Raw genomic sequence first — 24,544 nt, 5'->3', positions numbered from 1 at the left:
AGATTGTGTCCAAAAATTAACTATATAGTAATTGACACTTGTTCTTTTAATATCAACTATACAGATAGATGATTATTCATCTTATCGGTAAAAATATTCCAACTGAATATTTTTATTTGATGTTTCATGTTTGTACTCTTTAAACATTGGATTTGAAGTTTGAACTACGTGATTCATGTTTGTAATGTTTGAACTTTGAACTTTGGATTCTAGTTTCTAAGTATGTGATGTTTTGGTAATTAAATTGCTATTAGTATGTGATGTTAGTATTTACTATTTAGTAGTATGTTTAAACTTTGAATTATTATTTTGTTATATAACGTTTATATTTTAGATGTGGATTATGTGAATATGTATTGTTTGGTAGTATGTTTGGAAAATTATGAAATGTTGAAATTTAATGATCGTAATGCTCGTAAAGTCTTAAACCGAACCGAAGCCCGAACCGAATTAAATCTGAACCGAAACCAAACCGATTGAAACCGAACCGAAGCCGAACCGAACTATAATGTTAAACCGAATGGTTCAACTTTTCTAAAACCGAAACCGGAATCGAAACCGAAAAAAAACCGAACCGAAGACCGAAGTGCCCGGCCCTAATTCTAACAATGCTCTTTTCTTCAAAATATTACTTATTGAATCAATGAATTACACCTGTACGGGCTGAGAGTTGTTTTCTTACTGATCGAGTTAGTGCAATCGTTATATCGTGCACCAGGATGCATTAGTGCAATCGTTATATCATACACATAATATATTGTGCGTCCTGGCTCGAAACGACATAGTTTCATTAAGTTATTAGGGACCTGACGCGACGGCGACTGTTCCGTCCGTCCAATCTAGTTACAGTATTTTTTAAAAAAAAATTATTATTTACATGTAAAACTAGTCTTCTTTCCCAAGACATTCCTTCATTTTCAAAATTTAAAAAGCAAAAAACGCTGCAAAACTCTCCCGTGAAACAGCAAAAGCAAGAACGTCGAAGCAACAACACACATAAACACTCAACAATGTCCTTGTTCAGAGCATTTAAACACAAAAGGTGAATCTTCAAACATTTATTTGTTTCAAGTTCGAAACTTATGAAATTTCAAAAATGACACATAATTTTTGTACATATGTCATGAAATTTATCCACATTGGCATGAAAATTCAACATTAATAACCATTTTCAGTTAAACTAGAGTTACATAAATTCCATGTATTATGATTATGAACTCTGCAACTGAGTACAAACATAAATGATATTACTAGATTATGTGTATTGTGCTAGAAGTTTATGTGTATTCTAATATAAAGTTCTGTACATTATGAATTTCAATTTCATAACCATAAATGATGTTTATAAAATTTGTGTTTATGTGTATTATGTTGAGAGTTTATGTGTATTCTGTTATGTAATTCTGTATATTATGAATTTCAATGTCATACCTCACTAGACAAAAATGATACTCCGTAAATTAATGATTATTTGTATTGTGTTAGAAGTTTATATGTATTCTACTATACAATTCTGCACATTATAAATTTAAATTCTGTATATTATGAATTTCAATTTTGTATCTGAGTTGTCTAATTGTCTGTACCTAATGTTATTGCAGCAATGTCAAACTCCATAGACAGTGATCCTATAATAAAAGACATGCAGCAAATATACAGCAAAAAGAGAAATGTTGCATCAGTTCAGTGGCCATCCAGGTAGATTATGAGCTAGAGAATAATGAAAACAGAACGAAAGCTAGGAATGATGATATCCAAAGGGCTAGAAAAAAACCAAATCAACACACAATGCCCAGGCTACCCAGCCTAAACAAGCACCAAAACGGTCGAGGAAAAGGAATGAACCAGAGGAGGATGTACCAAAGCATGTAAAGTACTTGGGGTTAAGAACAACACCGAAGCAAATCTACAGTCTCATGAACAATTTAAGCCTGGAACAGCATGAAACTATTAAGGAAATAGAATTTGGATCACTGCTGGAGATAAAGATCTCAGCATGTCATGGGAAGCTACTCAGGTACTTCCTGAAGAGATTGGATGTTAGTAGATGCTCAATCCATCTCGAAAAGGATGAACTCTTTTTAGAGGAGGAGGATGTGCAATCCACACTTGGCGTCCCTAGAGAGCAAATTCCTGTTATTGATGGTACTGCGGCAAATGAAACCGATGAATTCAAGAACATGGTTTATGCATGGAGAGAGCAGTGGGGAATAGATAAGGGAATACCATCAACCACAAAATGATGAATAAGATAGTCGAAAGGGTGATCATGGAGACATGTTTAAAAGAGATTTTATAATCTTTGTTGTTTCCACGCTGCTTAAGGGATTCAAGAACACGTTCTGTAACTATATATAGGATCCTCTATTCACTACTCGGCGTGAATAAAATCAAGGATCTCAACTGGTGTTGTTACACAATCAAATGTCTCATTGACACTGCTGAGCTATGGAAGACGAAACAAGATTCAGCATTTGTTGGACCTGCCACTTTCTTGACGGTATGAAGTTATGTGTATTCTTTGTATGAATTCTGTGTCTTAATGGTAAACTTGTGTTTATGTGTATAAAACTTATTTTTATGTGTATTATGTTGAGAGTTTATGTGTATTCCACTATAAAATTCTGTACATTATGAATTTCAATTTCATACCTCAGCAGATATAAAGGATATTTTTTAGAATTATGTTTATGTGTATTATGTTGAGAGTTTTGTGTATTCCACTATAAAATTCAGTACATTATGAATTTCAATTCCATACCTCAGCAGACATAAAGGATATTTCTTAGAATTATGTTTATGTGTATTATGTTGAGAGTTTATGTGTATTATGCTATAAAATTCTGTTCATTATGAATTTCAATTCCATACATCAACAGACATAAAAGATAATCTCTTAGACTTATATTTATGTGTATTATGTTGAGACTTTTTGTATATTCTGCTATAAAATTCTGTACATTATGAATTTCAATTTCATACCTCAGCAGACATAAAAGATATTTCTTAGACTTATGTTTATGTGTATTATGTTGAGAGTTATGTGTATTTTGCTATAAGATTCTGTGCATTATGAATTTCAATTTCATACCTCAGCAAACATAGAAGATATTTCTTAGACTTATGTTTATGTGTATTATGTTGAGAGTTTATGTGTATTCTACTATAAGTGTGACACCCCGAAAATCTCTACTTAAATTCCGAATCAATCCCTACGAGTAATCCATAATTGGGAATTAATTTCCTTATTTATTGAGCCAAATTTCTCTATTTTAAATAATCCTAGCCTAGTATCTTATCATAAGCCCAAATATTCTAAGTCTTATATTTAATTAGATCTTTGGTATGGACTTTATGATATATCCCTTGTATAAATCTATTTAATCTTTCTAGCACAAGTCCATGTAAACATTGTTATATCCATGTTCCTTACAATTCCAAAAGCCCACTTTGAATTCTCTTGGAATTAAACAAAAGCCCGTAGCCCATATAACACCTTACCCTTATATGATGTACATTTTCAGCATTTAGCTTCTTACCCTAGCAAGACTAAACCTAAACATCTTCCCCTTCTCTCTTGCTCTCCACTCCTTCTTCTCTTCATGAAACCCTAGGTGTAACACCCCTAATTTTTAAAACTTTTAAAACTTATAAAATAAAGGCGAATCTATTATTAAATCACAAACAGAACATAAACTAAACACAATTGTCGGGGTGCTATGCCACATCTAGGTTTGAGAACCTAGATGCACAGGCTAGACTAATCAAACAAGGCATAAACTATAATTAATATTCATAATACAATTCAAGGCTCACGGGCTATCTAACTAATACTAAACTAAATCCACGAGTCCATCTAACGCGCTCTGAAGCTTTCTGATATGTACCTGGAAAAACATACGGTGTAATAACCGTCAGCGAATAATGCTAGTAACCCACTCCAACGAGTTAAGTATAATATGGGTAGATATAATAAAATCATTTTGAAACTGGAATACATATATAACTTACGAGACTCTAATTTAAATCCAAGATCAAGACCCAAGACACAACAACAGACTTGACACTATAGAACAATCATAAAGACTAGCATGCGTCCTAAGAATACGATACAAGATATAATAGACAAATAAGTTCATATATAGCAAATAGAGACAACAAGGGCATTCAAAGACAATCAATTAACAAGTAACCATCAAGGCACATAATCCATCTTCCAACCTTATACCAAGTTCCAACCTTGTGGCTCCCCTCCGTCCTTATATCAGTTCCGACCTACCTCTAGGCCACCCTTATATCGCCTCCCTTATCCCTCCGAGCAACTACATGCCCCCACTAACCAACCACCTCATGTCGTGATAGCGCCGCAGTGCCATTCGCATGATCCGTACCTCTAGTACCAATACCAAGGGGTCAGTGCATATATCCCCGACATGGCACCGCAGCACTTATAACCTGACCCATGCTCAACGGCAAGCTAGTTGAAGGTGGGTTTGTGCCTTCAGCACAGTAACCACTAGGTCTGTACCTTTAGTACAATGACCGGGCACTCGTTGTGCCATCCGCCAACAATTCATTTCCACCCATCATAATCTCATCATCATCATCACTAGTCACACCGGTCATTGCCCAATGACCACGATACTCATCATCATTCAATCAATCAACACATAAACAATCAAGATATAACAACGACACGCACTACACATAAATTCCTAGAACGGTATTCAAAACATCAAAAGAGACTCATACACGACAAATGGGGTACAACGGGACACAACGAGACACGAGGAAACAACGAACGGGGAAAAACATCACGACCCACCATCAATTTCCAGCAGGTGGGCGGCGGGTGGAAGACCACCCGCCGGCGGCGGCCTACAGTTCCAGCGGGTGCCGGGCGCGCAGTCGCCTGCCCGCTGGAAAGGGGTCAATGGGGCAGTGGGTAGGTGGCGGGTGTTCATCCCCCCACCTACCCCCACTGATACACAGGCAACTTTTCGGTCCCGGGATCTCTCGTGGAACCCAAAACCATGTCCATACACATTCCAATCACGGATTCAATTAACAAAGATTAAACCAAGAATTATTCCAAATAAGTTCTAACACGATTCCTAAACATGCCAAGACTCAACATCAATTATATAACGGTTCAGGAGCATCCGGAACCTCAAGAACATCAAGAGATCTATATGCAAAGTCCTAAAGATAAATCCTAGGCTAGACTCAACACCCGATCATGCATAATCCCACCCAAATATACCAAGAACATCACAACAACAAGATTCACGATATAAACCCTGGGGACGAGCTCTAGACATAATTAAAATACAAGATCACACATATAATCAATCACAATATCAAGATCATCAAGATTATCAAATAAACGCAACATAAACCCTAATCAAAACTCTATCAAGACTCAATCACAGAATTACACATACAATTATCAAAGGAGCCAATGAATAAGATATAGCAAGGAAAATAGGTTTTTTAAGACATGGGTTACCTTGTAGTTTTAATTAAAACTCCTTACAACTTCCTAAGGTCTTTCCCCAATCGATCCTCCCTAAGCTTGGTGATGGGGAATTCCTTGGCCTAGAGGGGATTTCGTGTAGGGAGAGGGAGATATGGGTGATAGGGTTCTAATGCCTTCTAATCCCCCCCATTTATATAGGTTAGGATCCCTAATACGAATCTAACTGGGTAAGAGGTTTAGGATTCCTAATTAGAATCTGAATAGTAAAAGGTCTACTTTCTTCATTCCTAACAGGATTAAAGGCTTAATTAGAGATAAGGGTCCATGGTACATTGTGGACCACATTAATTAATTAAGGAGATTCTAACTAAATTAAATCCTTTTTAACTATTCCTTAACAAAATTAATTAAATAATTAATTAATCTGGGATTAAAGTCCATAACACGGGGTGTTACACTAAGAGTTCATCTTCATCTTTCTTCAAGGGATCCAAGTCAAGACTTGAACTTTTTAACACTCAAAGGCTAGAAGTGGTAAGATCTATCCTCCTACACCTTTCCTGTTCAAGATTCCTTCCTCCTCCTCTAAATCTTTCTTCTATCTTGTTGGGTTCTTGGGAGTTTGAAGAAGACCAAGTGGTGGGTAAGTTACTAGGATGATCTAGAGGAGCTTGCAGTGTTGCTTGGAGGTGTTTGCTAGCTGAGGAGGTAACTCATATCTTACAAAATCTATTTATACTTGCTATTATGATTTATTGATGCTCTTGAGTGATTCTATGCATATTCTTGTGATTATGCTTTTGGTAGAGCTTGTATCTAGGATTCTTGATGCTATTTGTTGAGTTATTCTGTGTATTCAAGTCCCTCTTGTTGTTGATGTGAGTTTTGAGGTGTTTGGACTTGAACTTGTGCATTCTAGCAATTTTTCCCCGAAGTGGATTTCTTCTCTCTGTTTCGGTACCAGCGGGCAGACTGGCGGGCACTTTGCCACCCGCTGGTACATGGTGGCTGGTGGCGGGGGGTTCAACGGGTGGTTGACCACCCGTGGTACCACCCGCTGGTACGGGTTGTTTTCTGCGGGTGGTTTGCCTCCCACCCGAACCACCCACTGGTACATTGGTTCTTGGCTTCCGTTTTGTTGACCCATTGTGTCCCCGTGTGTATTTATTGATGTCTCGTAAGTCTAAAACGATGTTTTAAGTATCCTTGGTAGGATTTGCGAGTCTTGAATCGTGTTTGTGATCCAACTTTGTGATTCGTTGGATTGAAATGAAGTCTATGACGTTCGTATGAGTCTTTATGATTAGCTTGTTGATTTGCATGCTAGCTACATTGTTTGTTGGTACTAGTATGTGATTTCCTCGTAATGACCTTATTTATCCGTGATGAGGATTGGTAACTTGTGTTTACCAATCGTTGTGGTCTCTTGATTTGGAATCTCTCGATATTGTGGCAATACCTTGGAATGTCTCCTTCGTGTTCTTTCTTGAATTCTTTCGATTGAATCTATCATGGTGAGCTTGTGCAACTGTTGAACCTTATCTTGATTATTCCTTGATTGGGCTATTGTTGAGCCTTGATTATCTATGTTGATGACTATGTGTTTATGATTGATATGAGATTGGCGGTAAGGAGCTTTGCTCCAAAATGAGATCAGCGGTATATTATATGATGCTTATGAGATCGGCGGCAAGCAGGCGGGGAGCTTAGTCTCCAGATGGTATAAGGTTGGACTGGTGTACAGGGTGGCCTCGGAGATACAGGTTGAAACTGTTATAAGGATGGAGCGGTGTAAAGGTTGGAACTTGGCATAAGGTTGGAATTTGATCATTGATGGTGATTCTTGTAACTCTTTTGCTTATGAGCATACCTCTATGTGACCTTTTTTATTGTTGTTTGTTTACCTTACCTTGTTGATTATCTTTGTATCCTTATCATTGTCTCCTCGATTTGATTCTATTGATTAGTCGTGTGTTGGTCGTGAGTCAAATGATACTTCTATCTCTCATGTTTTAAAAGCTAGTGTTGCTAAGACTATACTTTTGTATTCCCAAGTCTCAAATGATTTTCTCTATAAGGTATATTTATATTGTACTCAACACGTTGGAGTGGGTTACTTAGCAATTTTCGCTAACGGTTGTATGAGGAATTGCATCTTCCACAATTTTGTATGAAGAATTCGCCACGACTTTAGAATTGTCAATGATAAAATATCAAACATGTATAAAATGGTTCAAATACATTATAAATTATAATATAATATTTATGATAGACTATAAGATAGTTCAGGGCGGAGCCAAAACTATACTTGGGTAGGGTGAAAATTTAAAACACTTCGAAATATTATAAAAATATTTATGACAAAATATAAAACATAATCGATTAGATAAAATAGTTTGAATAGAAAAGACATTATATTCATAAATATTTATTTTAATTTTCTTTTAATTAGATCAACTATAAATTATTCTAAATTAATTTGAATACGAGAAGTATAATATAAACTTGTTGACTACATTAACTAAATGATTCAAAAAAAAAAAAAAAAAAAAAAGTAGACTTAAAAAAATATTTAATTTATTGAATGGTGGGAAGAGCTAAAATAAAGAAAAAAAAAAGATAAAATATACATGCAAAAAAAGTATAATTAAAAAAATACATTTAATTTATTGAAGGGTTGGAAGAGCTAAAACATACAAAAACGCTTTAGGTGGGTTTTGAACCTATGACACCTCATTATTACCATTACCATATTATATTACCATATTATATTACCATATTAATAATTAATAATATTAATTAAAGACTCAACCAACTAAGCCATTGATCACTCTTGTAACTAACACATGTACATATATATATATTAGTAGAAAGGGTTGGGGGGGGGGGGGTGGGGGAGGGCAACTGACCCTACTGCTCCCATTGTGGACTTTCATAGCCATTGATCACTAACATACATGTTCATTTTTAGGGGGTGTATCAATATGACTTTCATAGACTTTTAAAGATTTTTATGAACTTTAAAAGTTTGGAGGTATTTAATTCAAACTTTTAGGGAGTCTTTAAAAGTCAAGCCGTATTATATTCAATCAAGATGTTTAGAAAGTCTTTAAAAGTCGGGTGATATTTGATTAAGACTTTTAAATAGTCTTTATAAGTCATGCGGTATTCAAAAAGTTATGAATTTTTGTACTTTTCAATTTTAAGACTTTTGTAGATTTTTCTTTCTCAAATATAAATAGTTAAAATCCAACCATTAATCCCAATATTTCAAAATTTTCTTTTTACCGACTCTGAATATTTTCTCTCTCTATTTAAACTCTATTTTTCTCCTATTTAAATTTTACAAACTTTATACCTAAATTCAATAAATTATAAGAGTAGTCGTTGATTCAATTAATCAAGTATTTCCACATTATTGTGGGCAAGTATTACAATAGTATTAAAATTACCGTAAATCAATTAGCATTGAATTGCCCTTTTCCAGGGTTGACATAACAAAGAAAACATTCTATGTTTTCTATGTCCCAACAAAAGATTAATTCGAGGAAAAAATAACATTTTTAATTATTAAAATATAGTAAGAAAATTATAAATGATAAGAATAAAAATCATTGAAAGTTTGTAAGGATGTATTTAATTTATAATTTCAATGATTTTTGTAGATTTTTTAAAAATAAAAATGTTGATAAAAGTTTATGAATGTTTTTTATATAGATTTTTATAGAGTCTTACACAGTATTTTAAAAAATTTTGAATGACTCTATGAAAGTCAATCAAGGTTTATTAAAATTTATCATTTTAAAAGTCTTTAAAAATATACAAAAATCATAATTGAATACACCTTGTATGTTAAAATTTTATTTTTAATAAATTTATTTTAATATATTATTTAAAAATAATAAATATTTAATACATTAAAAATAAACTTCATCAATATAATAAATATGAACATTATATTTATCAACTTTCCACCTTGCAACAAGTGGACCATAATACATAGTATAATTCGCGAAATGCATTATGAAATTGTTATTTGGGATTGGGCCCCACACGGATTATTATGACAATAACTAGGGACTTGGCGCTATGAAGTATGAACAGAGAATTTTAAGTCTTCACATGAAACTTGTTTTCCCTTTTTGGATTAATATAATTTATATATCAGTAAATTCTCCATTTTTTTCTTAATTTGTAAGAAAATATATTCATATATTACTTTTTTTTTTTAAAGCCATCGTAATTGCTAGCTACTTAAAGGTACTAAGTTTCAAAACATTAACTCAAAAAAGGTAAAATTAATAATTAAGTAGTGATACATTATTAAAGTATCGTAAGATAACGTACATTTTACCGCGTTGTATATGTCATAATAAGCATGATAATTTACATGTTCATAAAACATGACCCAACATACAATTAATTATGCACTTGAAAGATTCGTGATGCCACACACATAAAATATTTCAAATAAAATCTAATCCAATTTCTTCTAAAAAATAATGAATTTAATTTTTTATTAAAAATAAAAAATTTAACTTTAGTTTTTTTTTAAATAAAAATATTGGCACTTTGATTGAATACATATAAGCAACTTGAATTTGATGTTGATATTGAAAAATGATATTTGTGTTTAATTGAGTTAAAAAAAATAAAAAATATATAAAAATATAAAATAAAATAAAATAAAAAAGTTTCTTATTAGCACAAAATTGTGTGAGATTCATAAAATATCTTTTTGTGAAAATGTATTTTTTTTTTTTTTGAATAAGTCTTGTATAAGATTATCTCAGGCAAAATATGTACTATTATTGAATATATCTTACATTTATTTTTGCAATCCAATAAAATTTTGAAGATAAGCACAACCAATAGCTATCTAAGAACTGTTTTGAACCACCCAAAAAAAAAAAAAAAAAAAAAGCTATCTAAGAACTAAATCATTTTTTGAAGCAACTAATTTTTTTTTTTAACTTTAAAAGATATAAATATATAAAGCCAACAACAATTAAATAACTTATTATTTATTAATCATTATCAAAATTGTAAATTACTTAATTTTTAAAAAAGATTGTATATTATCAAATAACAACAATGTTATATTCTTTTATCTTCAAAAAAAAAAATCAATGTTATATTCTTTCTTTTTTTTTGTAAACCATGAACTATTATGAGCCTTTCGCCGTCCGTTTTACGGTGCGTCAATGTTAACTAAGATGCGCGAAGTTTATACTTAATGTGCGTCATTTTAGTGCTTAAGATGCGTCCAAACGCACAACCGTACGGGAAGCCATTCCTAATAATTACATTTGTAAGAAAATATATTCATATATTACTTTTTTTTTAAGCCATCATGGTTGCTAGCTCCTTAAAGGTACTAAATTTCAAAACATTAACTCAAAAAAGGTTAAATTAATAATTAAGTGGTAATACATTATTAAAGTATCGTAAGATAACTTACATTTTATCGTGTTGTATATATCATAATAAGCAATAAGCATGATAAGTTACATGCTCATAAAATATGACCCAACAATTAATTATGCACTTGAAAGATTCGTGATGCCACACACATAAAATATTTCAAATAAAATCTAATCCAATTTTTTCTAAAAAAATAATGAATTTAAATTTTTATTAAAAAAAAAAAAAGTTAACTTTAGTTTTTTTTTTTTTAATAAAAATATTGGCACTTTGATTGAATACAGATAAGCAACTTGAATTTGATGTTGATATTGAAAAATGATATTTGTGTTTAATTGAGTATAAAAAAAGGTTTCTTATTAGCACAAAAATTGTGTGAGATTCATAATGGCCCTGTTTGATAAATGGTTGTTAGCTGTTAACTGATTGGGTTAATTAGAGGGTATAACTAGTTAATAACATTAGCTGATTGTAGAAAAGTGTTTGGTAAATTAGCTAATAGTTGTTTGGTATAATTTTTTTTTAAAAAAAAATTAATTGAAAAAGTTGCTTTGAGCAGCTTTTTAAATTTTAGCATTTTGGAGTTTCAAAAAGCTAATTAACCAAACAGTTATATTGATTTTTAACCAAATCAAAGAACTAATAGTGGTCATTACAAAAAAAAAAAAAGAACTAATAGTGGTCAAAGAATTGTCACTTGTAAGAATCTATCGAACTTTAGTTATCCCTAGAATCGTCCCCACGAAGACAATGTTATATTCTTATTAAATAACATAACATTTTTTTTAATCGAAGTATAAAATTTGACAATATATAAATGTTTTTTTGTTAATCTTTTTGTTTTACTACACATTATACATTAATTAACAAAGTAATGAACTTTTGAGCATTAATTCAAGTGAGATAAAAATTACTAAAAAGAAAAAACTAATTAACAATTAAGCAAGTAGTAAGAGCTTAATTACTAAGATATCATATCGCTGGGATAAACGTTGTTTTACAACGGAATGTAATGATGCAGACTACAGTAAACATGACAAATAATGTGCTCATAAAACATGATTTAACCCATTATACTAATAAGATTCATGCTGTCACACACTCATAAAAGAACTATCTAAATAAAATTTAAATCCAATTTATTATTCACTCTATAAAAAATAAAATGCAGTAACATAATTTAACTTTTGACTAAAACTATCAAAGTTTAAAATAATTTTACTATTGATCCCTTAACTTTTCTTAATCTATCCAATTCAGCGCAAACATCTTAAATGCCATCATCTAAAAGGGGTAAAATTTAGTAACAACTGAGACATTTTAGATATTTTTGATTTGATGCCTATTTGGTAAAATAGTTAGGTTATCAGTTAATTTGGCAACTATTAGCTTTTTAACTTGGTTAAAAAATCAATATATATATATTTAAGTGTTTGGTTAATCAGTTTTTTGTAACTTCAGAATCCTAAAATTCAAAAAGCTGCTCAAAACAACTTTTTCAATTAACTTTAAAAAAAAAATTATATCAAACAGCTAACAACTAATTTACCAAACACTTTTTACAATCAGCTACTGTTATCAACTAGTTATACCCTCTAACCCAAATAGCTAACAGCTATTTACCAAATATAGCTTTTGTCTCGATCAAGGATCAAATGTGATATTAATATTTTTAAAACCTTGGCATTTTAATGGTTGAAGTAAATAGTATCTAAGTAATTTATTCATATTTAATTCTATCCACAATAAAGCTAGCGAAACTCAGAATTTGATATATTGAGTTGTTTGATAACCGCAAGACTTCAAGTTGTATTCTTCACTTAGAAGGAACGCACTTTAAAAATATGAGTGCCAACTTTTCTATAAATAAAAAATTAATGGTATTCACCCCTAACTCCTGACATGACATTATTTGATTGGATACATTAATCTTTTTCTAAAAAAAAATTGTTGGCCAGTCAATTTATAGCATCCAATGATTATACGGAAAAATTAGGAGCGGTAAAATGTTTTTTTCATTAAAAAAAAGTGAAAATATATGTATATTGCTGCATGTCGGTAGAAACTAAAAACTAGAAATAATGAAATGGCAGCAACATGTAACGTTCGAAGTTTAAGGTATGACGCTGCCTATAAAGCCATATGATGTTTGAGCACAAAACTACAAAACGCCATTGCTCTCTCTTTTTTCCCTGGCTTTCTGATCTGTTCCCGGCCGGCCTTTCCAAATCCTTAATTGTTGTGACAACAGCACAGCAAATTGAAGGGAAACAGGTAGAGATCGAATCCTTGGAAATAAAGAAACCAAGGGAAAAAAATGGTGTCAAGAGTGGATGGCATGGTGTGGATGGACAGGAAAGAGGGAGACGATGATGAACAAGGCGCGGGTTCTTGGGCACAAAACAACAACAACTCCATAAATGGGGGATTGGAGGGCCCGGGGAAAGGAGGAGGAATGGAAATGAGTGGGGTGGCTATGTTCAAGTCGTTGCTGGAAGGAGAAGATGTGGGGTGGTACATGCCCAGCCACCATAGCCTCGCCGCCATGCAAAGCCACGGCGACATTATTTCTTTCGGCGAAGCTGATCATCATCAGAGCAACGCCGGCGGCCTGTTCTTGCACCCAGTGGAGTCAACCTCTTCCTGTTCTCCATCTTCTGCTCCGACAACAGCCTTGAACAGCCTCGAGTCTCAGTCTCAGTCTCAGGTACACTATTTCTTGGCTCCCAAAACCAACAATAGCATGATGATGATGAATAATCCGTTGGAAAGTGGTGGGTTTGAGTTGGGGTGTGAAAATGGGTTTCTCCAAAATCATGGTTTGAGCAGAGGGACAGGAGGGATTTTGGGTGGTGGGTTTGGTGAATTTAGCTCAGATGAGAATCCCAATTTGCTGCAAAGTGGTGGTGGTGGTGGTCCATTAGGGTTTGGAGAGGCCTTCAATGACAATAATAATAATAATAATGTTTTGTTCCTTAATAATCTGAATAGGTCTAAACTGTTAAAACCACTTGATAATTTTGGGTCAATTGGTGCACAACCCACTCTGTTTCAAAAGAGGGCTGCTCTGAGGAAGAATAATAATTTGGAGGTTGTGGGTAGTTGTAGTGGTGGAATTAGGTGCAATGGGGATGTTGATAAGAAGGTGGAAGTTGATTTGAAGAGGAAGGAAAACAATGGTGATGAAGTGAGGAAATTAGACACCATCAGGTCCTCCAACTTCAACTATGATGATTCAGATGAGCTGCTGCTGCTGAATAATTGTAATGACGACGATGAGAGCGTTAAGACTGGTGGTGGAGATGAGAAAGGGAAGAAGAAGCAGGCTGGTGGGGGGCTTCCTGCTAAGAATCTCATGGCGGAAAGGCGCCGCCGCAAGAAGCTCAATGATAGGCTTTACATGCTCAGGTCTGTTGTCCCCAAGATTAGCAAGGTAACAAACTTTCTTTCTTTTAATTATATTATATTATATTTGCACCGTACCAAATCTTCCCATCCCTTTTATTATATATATATATTGCTTGCACCATATCATATCATATCATATTACTATATATGAATTTGTATACATACATGTTTTAGCACCTTCAATTCCCGCCCTTTGATTCCTTTGCAATTTTGTGTAGTGTTTTAGTTATTGTTCAAAATGGTGTGTTTATGATAGCATTAAATAGAGTCACGAGGAGTGTATGAAGTATTTTTGAAATGCATCTTAAATTTTGGAGCATGGGCAGATATTAATTTGAAAGCTACTAGAGTAAAACCACATCTCTCTCTATGAATTCAATTTATCCATTTATTGCGGATCGGAGTAATTATTGAGCACAATTTTTATTTATTTTTTTTCTTGTACTACTTGTTATGGAGTGAGTAGTTGAGCTCATTATTCTGATTTGCCCTTTTGCACGGTATGGAGTGAGAATTGAATCTGGAATCTGGAATCTGGAGTTGGTACAAAAATAGGTAGCAGATGAGAGAGAGTGTTTAGTAAAGGAAAGGAAAGGGAAGGGTGTTTGAATTGATGTGGATTATTATATGTGCAGATGGACAGGGCTTCAATCTTGGGGGATGCGATTGAATACTTGAAGGAGCTTGTGCAGAAGATCAATGACCTCCAAAATGAACTCGACTCTCCCACCACTCCCTTCTACCCTTTGACACCAACTACTGCTACTGCTACTGCTGCGTCTTCCCTAACCTCCCGCATCAAACAAGAAATCTCTCCAAGCCCGCTGCCTAGTCCAACTCCACAACCCCCCGCAAGAGTAATGCTACCTATCTCTTCATTTCAAGTCACCTTCATTTCAAGTTTAGAAAATATAATATTGGTTGCATTATTATATTGTAGGTTGAAGTGAGGGTAAAAGAAGGAAGAGCTGTGAACATCCATATGTTTTGCAGCCGTAAGCCTGGCCTCTTACTCTCAACAATCAGGGCTCTCGATAACCTTGGCCTGGATGTCCAACAGGCTGTTATCAGCTGCTTCAATGGCTTTGCCATGGATATCTTCCGAGCAGAGGTATCATTTCTTTTTCCCCCAACAATAAACCACACCCAAGCTAGCTGCAACAAACTTATTATTCTACATCTCATTTTGTTTTTTTTCGACTCACCAACTTTAGAATACTTCACTGGAATGAATAACTATACATGAAACCTAGTTTAGATTTATCCTTCTAAGTTTGATTCAATCATAAAGGAATGAGAATTGACCCGAATTCATTTCTGTATATTATATAATATGAGCAGCAATACAAGGAAGGTGATATCCATCCCGATCGAATCAGAGCTATACTTCTGGATTCTGCTGGCTTCCAGGGGATGATCTAAGCTGCTCAACTTGTTGTTCAATGCCTGATGTTTATCCAAGTCAAGTCGACAGACAGTTTTCTGCTCTTCCTGATTGGCAGCCAATGCCAATATTTATCTATCTGCACCAACAAATCAGATATACATGATCTACTTTACCATTTCCCTTCCCCTAGGCATGCCCTAGTTCATCTTCGCTGCTTAGCTTCAAGCATTTTCTTCATTTGTAAGAAACAAGTAATTGTTTTGCAGACTCTGAGTGTTGATTTCTAATTCTATGTTGTTTACATTCTGAGTTAATTAGAACACCTTTTGCTGCTGTTGTATTTTCAATCTGAAGAAGCAATCCATTAAGGACAAATTAAAGAAAAAAACCATTCAACCTGAATCACATGTGGTGTTGAGATTTGCAATTTGCAATAGTTAGCCATCTTGCTTGCATGTTGCATCCTCCTACCCACAATACTTCACAGGGGAAGACAATAATGCATTCATCCATAACTATATACATTAACTTCCAAAGTATCAACACATAATCAATCATCATTCATCATCAATTCAATATAAGCCCAAGAATTAACTACTACTTGCCTACATTCAAGCTGAAAGAACAGGCGCATTTCATCTATGTACAAAGTGGAAATTTCAAGCAAGGTTATGCCTAGTGGATAATATATATATAGATATGTGCATATACTATGTATATAAATAGTGCACCATATGTCGGCTCCAAGAAAGGGGTCCAAAATTGCAAGTTATAGAATACGTGCTGTTCTGTGCTATATATTGAGAGAGACCCCCTGCCACCTGAAGTTAAAAGGGACCTCTCATATGCATCTTACGACATTCAAGTATCCCAAAAAAAATCAACAGCTGTATGGACAATGGTCTTCTCCCTGCTTCAAATAACCTGTGCCCATTAACAAAGTCACTCAGTTTCTGTAGACAACCTCATCTTTCACTTTCTGTTTAAATCATATATTCATTCTCTTAAACACTTGGCAAGGGGAACATTAAAAAACACATGACATAAACTAATCATATTCTTCTTATACTTTACCTATAATTTGGCTATAAATATATATAGCTTCAAGGAAAAGTTAACATTCCTCAGCACTGGATGCTGAAGGAATCTGTGAAATCTTCTTCACTTCTCCAGTGTCCAATCCTTCTGCAACTGATGATGTATCCTCGTCTTTTGAATTCAGAGTCCCTGGGTTCATCCGTTGTACCTCTTCCTTCGTGTAGATGTAGATTTTGCGAACCATTCCGCAGAATTCTCTGTTCCAACACAACAAATGAGATTAAAATGAAGAAACAACAAAGGGGAAGTAAGTTGTCTTTCTTAGTTTCTGTACTTAGGAATACAGAAAGAAGTTCTTACTGCCATGGATCATCCCCCACGAGCATCATATCACCCTCATCATCAGTGTATACAACCATCCAATTCTTATTCATTGCCTTAAGTTCACCATTAAAATCAAACAGCTTGTCCAGTTCAGCAAGCAATTCATCATAATTGTTGAACTTGGTAAGATCCACAGACCTACCAAGTGCAGTGCCCTGCTTATGAACCTGTACTCAGAAGATACATTTTTCAATACATCATTTTAAGTTCAATGAAATATCAATAGGAAAAACATGCAAGAAAATCATTTTAGAACCTTGGTGCAACTCCTTGTTGAGCCACTATGAACTTTTCTCTCCCTATCTTTATCAGCAGGTTGAATATGAAATATTTTTTCCTCCTCATTGCCAGTTACCCCATCGTCTACCACTTTAGAGCCATTTGATTGCTCCAACCTTTGATCAGATTCAACCACATGGGAGTGATGAGATTGTATACCAATATGCAGGTGACCTGACTCAATTGTGGTATTTTTGTGTAAAATTTCAGTATCAGTGGTAGCAGAGTTGCTTATGAGGGGTATCCCAAAGAGTTTGCAGTTTCCCTCTTTTGGTTTCATAGCAGCCTCATGCTGTTGCATCAGCATTGGGTTGAGCATTCTCTCTCGTGCATGAGCAGGCATTTGCAGGTACGGTACTGGTTGACGCCCCAACCAGTTCCCTTGCTGATTCTCAACATTATGACCAGGTGGCATGGAACACTCTATGTGACCACCATACCTGGAGTCTCCCCTAGGTTGATAAGGAGCTTCAGAACCCTGACCATGTGATTTAATGCCCGAATCCATCAAATTAAGCGATAGACCAGAAGGTACAATAGACCATGGCTTTCCTAGTAAGCTCCCTTCCTGATATTGTTTTTGTCGCTTTGTCAAACTAACAGTAGCTGATGTTTGATCCCGGGGTTGTAAAGAGAAGCCACAGGAAGAATTCATTTGTGTCCCAAAACCTGATAATAGATCTGTAAACGATGGTTCGGGTCTCCCTAAAGGCAGCCATTTATCTGAACCACATCTACGTGACTCAGAAAGAACATCAATCTTTTCATCCTCCAAAGATGGTGGCCATACCATTGGCTTTTCAGAGGAATTCGACTCATTACTCTCTGCAAAGGTGCCCCTCAAAGTCGATAATTCCTGACTGTGCAAGACCCTTGAGAACCCACTGGCAGGTGAAGGGTCTGCACATAGTTTAGATGAACCTATAGTAAATCACAGTACATGAAACTCAATTAATCAAGAGCCAAAAGGGAGGAGATGTCAAAAAATGGTTGTGCACAGAAGAGCAAACTACCTTCTCTTGTTAGAACAGATGAATCAGGAGAAGAAGGCAGGTTATTTGATCGAGGCCTTTTTGGCCTTGGGACAGGAAGGGGATTGAGAGCAGGGGGAGTAAGAGCTGGCTCTATATTCCAAGGTGAGACTCGGTCTGGCCTAGGAACAGAAGAAGTTTCATCCCAACGCACCTTAAAGTTAAGGCACAGAATACACTTTGTTTAGAATAAAAATAAAAGGCACAAGCAACAATACACCAAAAGATGTGACATATTATTACCTTGAGACATCTCCATTTTGATTCTGGCCACCTCTGTGGATCACCATCTTCAATACCAACAATAGTACCAGTAAACCTACAAGATTACCCACACATAACACAAAAAGTTAATTATTAGTCTAGAATTCAAAGAAAGAAGAAACCTCCGACCAGCAATAGTCCTAAAATTACACATACCTCTGCTCTGGAGCTTCTTCTCCTTCAAACCTCATTTTAAACCTCATCCCTATAGTGTAGTTGCTTTTTTCAGACTCCATATACTGGTCATATGGAATAATAAATTCAGCAGGACTCGTCCTGTCATACACACACAATTCATAAATGAACACACTAGTTAGTAACCATGGTTCATGCAACTGCAGAAACAAGAAATAGAATCTTCTATCACATACCTAGGTTTGTAATATACTGTAAAGATGGTTTTAGTCTGAATGGCATGCCATGCCGTTGCAAGTACACCAAGATGCATGCTATGACTGGATATAACAGAAGATGGTGCATTGCCCTGATGTCTCATGGCACGTCTAACCCCAACACGAAGATCCCCATTCTCACCTCTGAAAATAGAAAATGTTAATAGTATTAGATGCCTGGTCTATGAAAGCAACAGGAAAAAATATAAAATCATTAAAAAAAAAAAAAAAAAAAAGGTCACTAACCGTAAAAATATGAAAGCATCCCCAGCAACAAGCCTTTTCGAACTAACAAACACACTCCAACCGCTTTGAAGGAGATGCCTCCGTGGTTGGCCTGAATTAAGTTGGCAGCTTAAGTTTTAAAAAGGCAAGTAGAGAACTAACCAGGTTGCAAGTGACAGCCAAAAATAGCTTTTAGTATATATACTACATAGTACTCTGTATATAGACGAACATAAGAAATCTGTTCAATGATACTCCATACTTAGCATTTAATGTGATCCTGGTATCTTGTGAACCAACTTGATAAGAATTTCTATTTCCATATTTACACTAGTAGCAGTTGTGTTTGCACCGGACTGAATTAATTGAATGGATGATAAATGTTTGATGTGAATCATACTTAGTCCATATATCATACAATCAGGCAAGATATTATTAAGAACATAAGGGGAATTATACCCCGAAATATATGTCTGAAGCGCCACTCGTTTCCATGCAAATCCTTGGCCACCAACTCCTGGGTTGGAGGCTGCCGGGACATGTCCTATAACAAACCAAAGATTGAGTAGCAGCTTAAGTCACTGACATCTGAGAGAGATATAAAGATACCGAGATTGTAAAATAAAGAAATCCTTCTAACCAGTGGGGGGAGACATTCATCAGCATGTCGCCTCAGCACAGAAAATCCACCATGGGTGCTAGTATCTGAGGCTGTAAGTGTCTTACAGAAAGAGTGCACATGAAAGCGTGGTGGAGGAGGGGGCATGTTTTCCTTCTTCACTGCATTCTCATCATGCTGCCATTAAATCACACCAATTACAACATAACCATACAAATATCACATATTGACACAGCTGCCTTCAACAATGAGTGAACTTACATCTGGTACTGGCATCAGAGTTACTTGAGCATAAACCTCATCTGTATCTGGCTCAGCCTGAACATTCACAAAAACATGAATTTTTCATAGGACACACTAATTAAAAGGTACTGGGTTTAATAGCACAGCACAACAAACTAGAATTTTACAAAATTAAACAATAATTATAAATGCCCTTAGGATAAAACCAATAGATCAGTATTGACTAACAATTACCTTCAAGTGGACATTAACCACGCGACAGAGGATCTTCGAAGGAAGATGATACATAGGCATCTGCTGATCTGCTACTTGATTTGTTGATGCCTCAACCTACCAAACAAACCCATTAAATTCACAAAAACCAAATCTCAAAATATTGCTCAAAAGTAACAACAGAAAAAGAGTAATAAACACAAAAACTAGAGATAAAATGCAAAAACCAAAAGTGAAATAAGAGAGATTATGAGGAGAACTAGAAGAAGATGTAAAGAACCTGAGCTCGTTTAAACGCTTTACACAGTTGTAAAACAAACCTGTTCAATATGACCTTGCGGGAAATAGTAAACCAGTTCCCCCTCTCGTGGCACGGTGACCAGCGGCCCGGCACAAGCCCGCCATAGCTCCGTGTACAACGCCGCTTCAGAATCCACTAAACCCCCCAAAAGAAAAGAGTCAATTGAGTTCACAACTAAAATCAACATAAACATCAAAACAATAAACAAACAAACAAACAAAACAGAAGGCGCTAGATTTACCTTTTCCGGCGCAGGAGACGCCGCGAGCTCCGACATCATTCTGCTCAGCGTAACCTTTGATTGAGACCTCCGAAGTAGTCATTTCCGAACAGAACACACACAAATACACTTTATCAGACTACAACAGATCTCTCATCCTCCAAACGCAGCTTCTCCAGAACCGATTCTCAGCCGGAGAAAGGCCAGAATCACTTCAATCAAACGGAAAATCAAGATTCAACCACTTTCTCACTCTACTCTCTCTCTCTCTCTCTCTCTCTCTCTCTCTCTCTACATCAACGATTTTCTGTGTCTCCCACAGGATGGGCTTTGTACTTTTGTAGCGTTAGGACCAGGGGAGAAGAAAAGAGAGACCCTTTCAATACTCAGAGGGGTCAAAACGGTAAAAACACAACAAAAATATTTTCAACCGCGGTAAGATTCTAACCCCGTTTGGCAACGGGGAGTAGCCGGTAGGAATTTCCGGCGACCGGGAGTAGCCAGTGGAGAAGAAGGCGCTGGGGGGGACAAGCGGACAACTAATAAAGGCGGGGAATTAGAGCGTCAGGAGACGGGCGTTAGGCGCTGCCGTGAAGCCATTGGGTTAGCATCTTACGCCGTTTGTCTACGACGTTAAGCGTAAAGCTGTTGTGGCTTTTACGGGGAAGTGGGCCTGTCTTGCTAATTACGGGCAGGGCAGGATGGGGTTTGGGGTTGGTCCCATTCTTCCTTTTAACCATGGTTAAGTTTAGACTACGATCATTGGTTACCCAACAACCTGGTAAACATCTCTCATTTCCTACAATCATACCGTACGCTACAATGGCATCCACAAAATTTGATAAATAAAATGAAATTTTATGATATTATAGAAATTTGATAGATATCAATATCATACGTAAGAATATAACATTTTTAAACTGAAAAAATAATAAGAGTATATATGTAATTAAAAAAAATTGTGTGTATAATTCTACATTTATTATCTCTTTCAAAAAATAGGACATTCATATATAGTACATTGTATCGTTTAGTTTACACGCGTGAGCGCGCACACACAAACATTTATTTATTTATATATTTTGTTAGTTTTACTGCTTATGGACAACCGATTGACAGGCCAACAATACCGTAAAATATAAGTAAAAGAGATAATATATGAGAGAAAAATAAGACAGAGTGATGGTGCTTGTATTAAATTTCGAATTCCTTACAATGTGACTACATGAGAGCATTTATACAAGGACTATGGCCTTGAAGAATGCAAGAAGTGAGAAATTAACTAAAATAAACTTAAGAAAGCTTCTAAAACTGCTAAGGTACCATCTTAATGTGCAGGGCAGGTTTTTAGATTTTTGAAGCCCTGTTCAGGTAAATAAATGAGGCTCTACCAAAATCAAAATCTTTAAAACTAATACAGTAATTTTTTCTAATAATAATAAGGTGGTAAAATGTTACTGTGCGCAAAGAAAAAACCAAAAGACATTATGGAATAAATTACAATAATAATAATAATAATAGTATTATGGAATAAATAATAATAATAATAATAATAATAATAATAATAATAATAATAATAATAGTGTGCGCAAACTAGCAATGCAAAAGGATTAAAAAAAATAAATTACAATAATAATAATAATAGTATTATGGAATAAATTACAATTATAAAAATATTATAATAATAATAATAATAATAATAATAATAATAATAATAATAATAATAGTGTGCGTAAACTCGAAATGCAAAAGGATTAAAAAATTATAGAAATAACCAAAGCTAGAGGAACATGCAAGTTTTAAACCTTGAACCTCCAACTTGAAATACAATAAACACATGTTTCTACCATTTATTCATGAAGCCTTTTCAATTTAATTGAAAACTTTTTAATTTTTATTTCTAAACTAGCTAGGTAAAAATGAAATATTGGGCCTCTAAAATTTGGGGCCCTGTGCGGTAGCCCAACTTGCACAGTCCAAAATTCGGCACTGTTAATGTGAAACAGAAAGTTACTTGACGTGCAAGGAAAGAATCTCCGTTGAATTTGCTTTTAACCGCCTCTAGAGCGCGCACTCGGTCGGGGACACACCGACTGCCTAGTCTAGTCGCCCAACCAAGTCGACTGGTGAACCGCCTGGGTTCCATGCGATCGTCAGATCAGTAAGGGGCCATTTCCCTCGAATTGGTAAGTGCCTTCGGCGCCTCTTTCTGACTGCCTACATCGTTCCTAGCTGAGTGCCCATCTAGGGAGTATCTATTATATATTTGTGGGGTCTGCTTCCAATTGGGTCGGGTCAACGTGAATTCGAGTTCTTCAAAGTGAGATAATGAAATTAATATATTGTACACTCAAAACGGATAATGAGATAATGAAAATTTGATTCTCAAAATAGACTTATTTGAGACTAGAAAAATAATAGAGAGTCTATTGGTGAGGCACTTGTAGGTGGTGAATAAATCGATTTACCATATATATATATATATAGGGAAGGGTTCAGGTGCGGTAATGGTTTCCCGTGCGGTTGTGCGGTTGGACGCACCTTAAGTACACAAATCACCATACACATTAAGCACACAAACATAGCACATTAAGAACACAAATCGCTCATCTTAAGTACATAAATCACGCACTTTAAACACAGAACAAAGCACATTAAGCACAAAACACACGCACCTAAGATTTTAAAATGGCTCACATTAAGCACAAACTCACGCACATTAAGCACAAAACTCGCGCACATTAAGCACAAATCTCACGCACCTTAAGCACAAAATTCACGCACTTTAAGTTTTACCAACTACGACGATCTCGACGACGACGGCGCGCGCCCATCTTTGCCTGAGCCATGCCCCGCCGCGGCTGCTTCCTCCGGGTCTTGAAGGACTTCGAATTGGTTACCATTCTGCTTGGTTGCCGTCTTACGACCACTGGAGTGACTACTCTAGGGTTGGGATTTGCCTTCAGAGTTCTGTTTCTGTCTCGAATTGGCCGGAGCAATGTGCCTATTCTTGTGATTAACAATCATCCATGCTCCATGTCATTCGATCGGAGTAGGCTGCTTGGGTTGTTCCACATGCATGAAATCAGAAGTCTCCTCCGCACGGGTACTTTCCGAAGTAACGACCACCCTGTAACACCCCCAAAACTAAACATAATTTTAATTTTTAAGCATTCAAACTTAGGAAATAAGATAAAGTCTAACCATCATAATATAAAACTGCGGAAGCTAACATTGGTGTAAGGGGATGTCATGCCACATCTAGGCCATCAATCTAGATGTCCAGGCTAAAACAAAGTTAACTACAAATCCAAAGTTGTCATTATCCAAAATGGCTCACACGCCAGAACATCTAGAACTAGAAAGATAAGCTAGTCTAAACCGGGGGTCCATCTAACGCGCTCTCAGGTCACTAACTGCACCTGAAAACATAAGGTTAGACAACCGTTAGCGATAATGCTAAGCAACCCAACTCCAACGCATTGAAATACATATTCATATACTTTATAGATAAAACCATTTTGAAACTTGGGAATACATAAGTATATCACTAAGCAACACTAGTTTTATAAATCATGAGGAATAGAAACAATACTCGACTCTTCGAGGCATGTACTCGAGAATACCAATCAACACA

At 35.4% G+C, this 24,544-nt stretch overlaps 2 protein-coding genes across 2 annotated transcripts; one reads left to right on the top strand and one right to left on the bottom strand.

Annotated features, from left to right (window-relative positions):
- The first annotated feature begins 13,041 nt into the window (after positions 1 to 13,041).
- Positions 13,042 to 16,015, top strand: LOC109190163 (transcription factor ICE1-like). Its single transcript, XM_019340608.1, has 4 exons — positions 13,042 to 14,336; positions 14,947 to 15,168; positions 15,252 to 15,422; positions 15,653 to 16,015. The coding sequence occupies exons 1-4, from the start codon at positions 13,221 to 13,223 to the stop codon at positions 15,731 to 15,733; spliced, it is 1,590 nt and encodes a 529-aa protein (XP_019196153.1). The 5' UTR covers positions 13,042 to 13,220; the 3' UTR covers positions 15,734 to 16,015.
- A 187-nt stretch (positions 16,016 to 16,202) lies between these two features.
- On the bottom strand, positions 16,203 to 21,254 carry LOC109190162 (auxin response factor 2-like). Its single transcript, XM_019340607.1, has 15 exons — positions 20,929 to 21,254; positions 20,707 to 20,822; positions 20,408 to 20,503; positions 20,192 to 20,248; positions 19,952 to 20,107; positions 19,771 to 19,855; positions 19,333 to 19,423; positions 19,066 to 19,230; positions 18,851 to 18,970; positions 18,674 to 18,749; positions 18,413 to 18,584; positions 17,377 to 18,320; positions 17,097 to 17,287; positions 16,773 to 16,993; positions 16,203 to 16,622 (listed from the first exon to the last, which is right to left on the bottom strand). The coding sequence occupies exons 1-14, from the start codon at positions 21,008 to 21,010 to the stop codon at positions 16,813 to 16,815; spliced, it is 2,532 nt and encodes an 843-aa protein (XP_019196152.1). The 5' UTR covers positions 21,011 to 21,254; the 3' UTR covers positions 16,203 to 16,622; positions 16,773 to 16,812.
- Positions 21,255 to 24,544: the final 3,290 nt, after the last annotated feature.

Source organism: Ipomoea nil, unplaced genomic scaffold (genome assembly GCF_001879475.1).
Source record: "Ipomoea nil cultivar Tokyo-kokei standard unplaced genomic scaffold, Asagao_1.1 scaffold1572, whole genome shotgun sequence".
Classification (NCBI taxonomy): Eukaryota; Viridiplantae; Streptophyta; class Magnoliopsida; order Solanales; family Convolvulaceae; genus Ipomoea; species Ipomoea nil.
The sequence above is the reverse complement of the archived record's forward strand: the minus strand, read 5'-3'. Positions and strand labels throughout refer to the sequence as shown.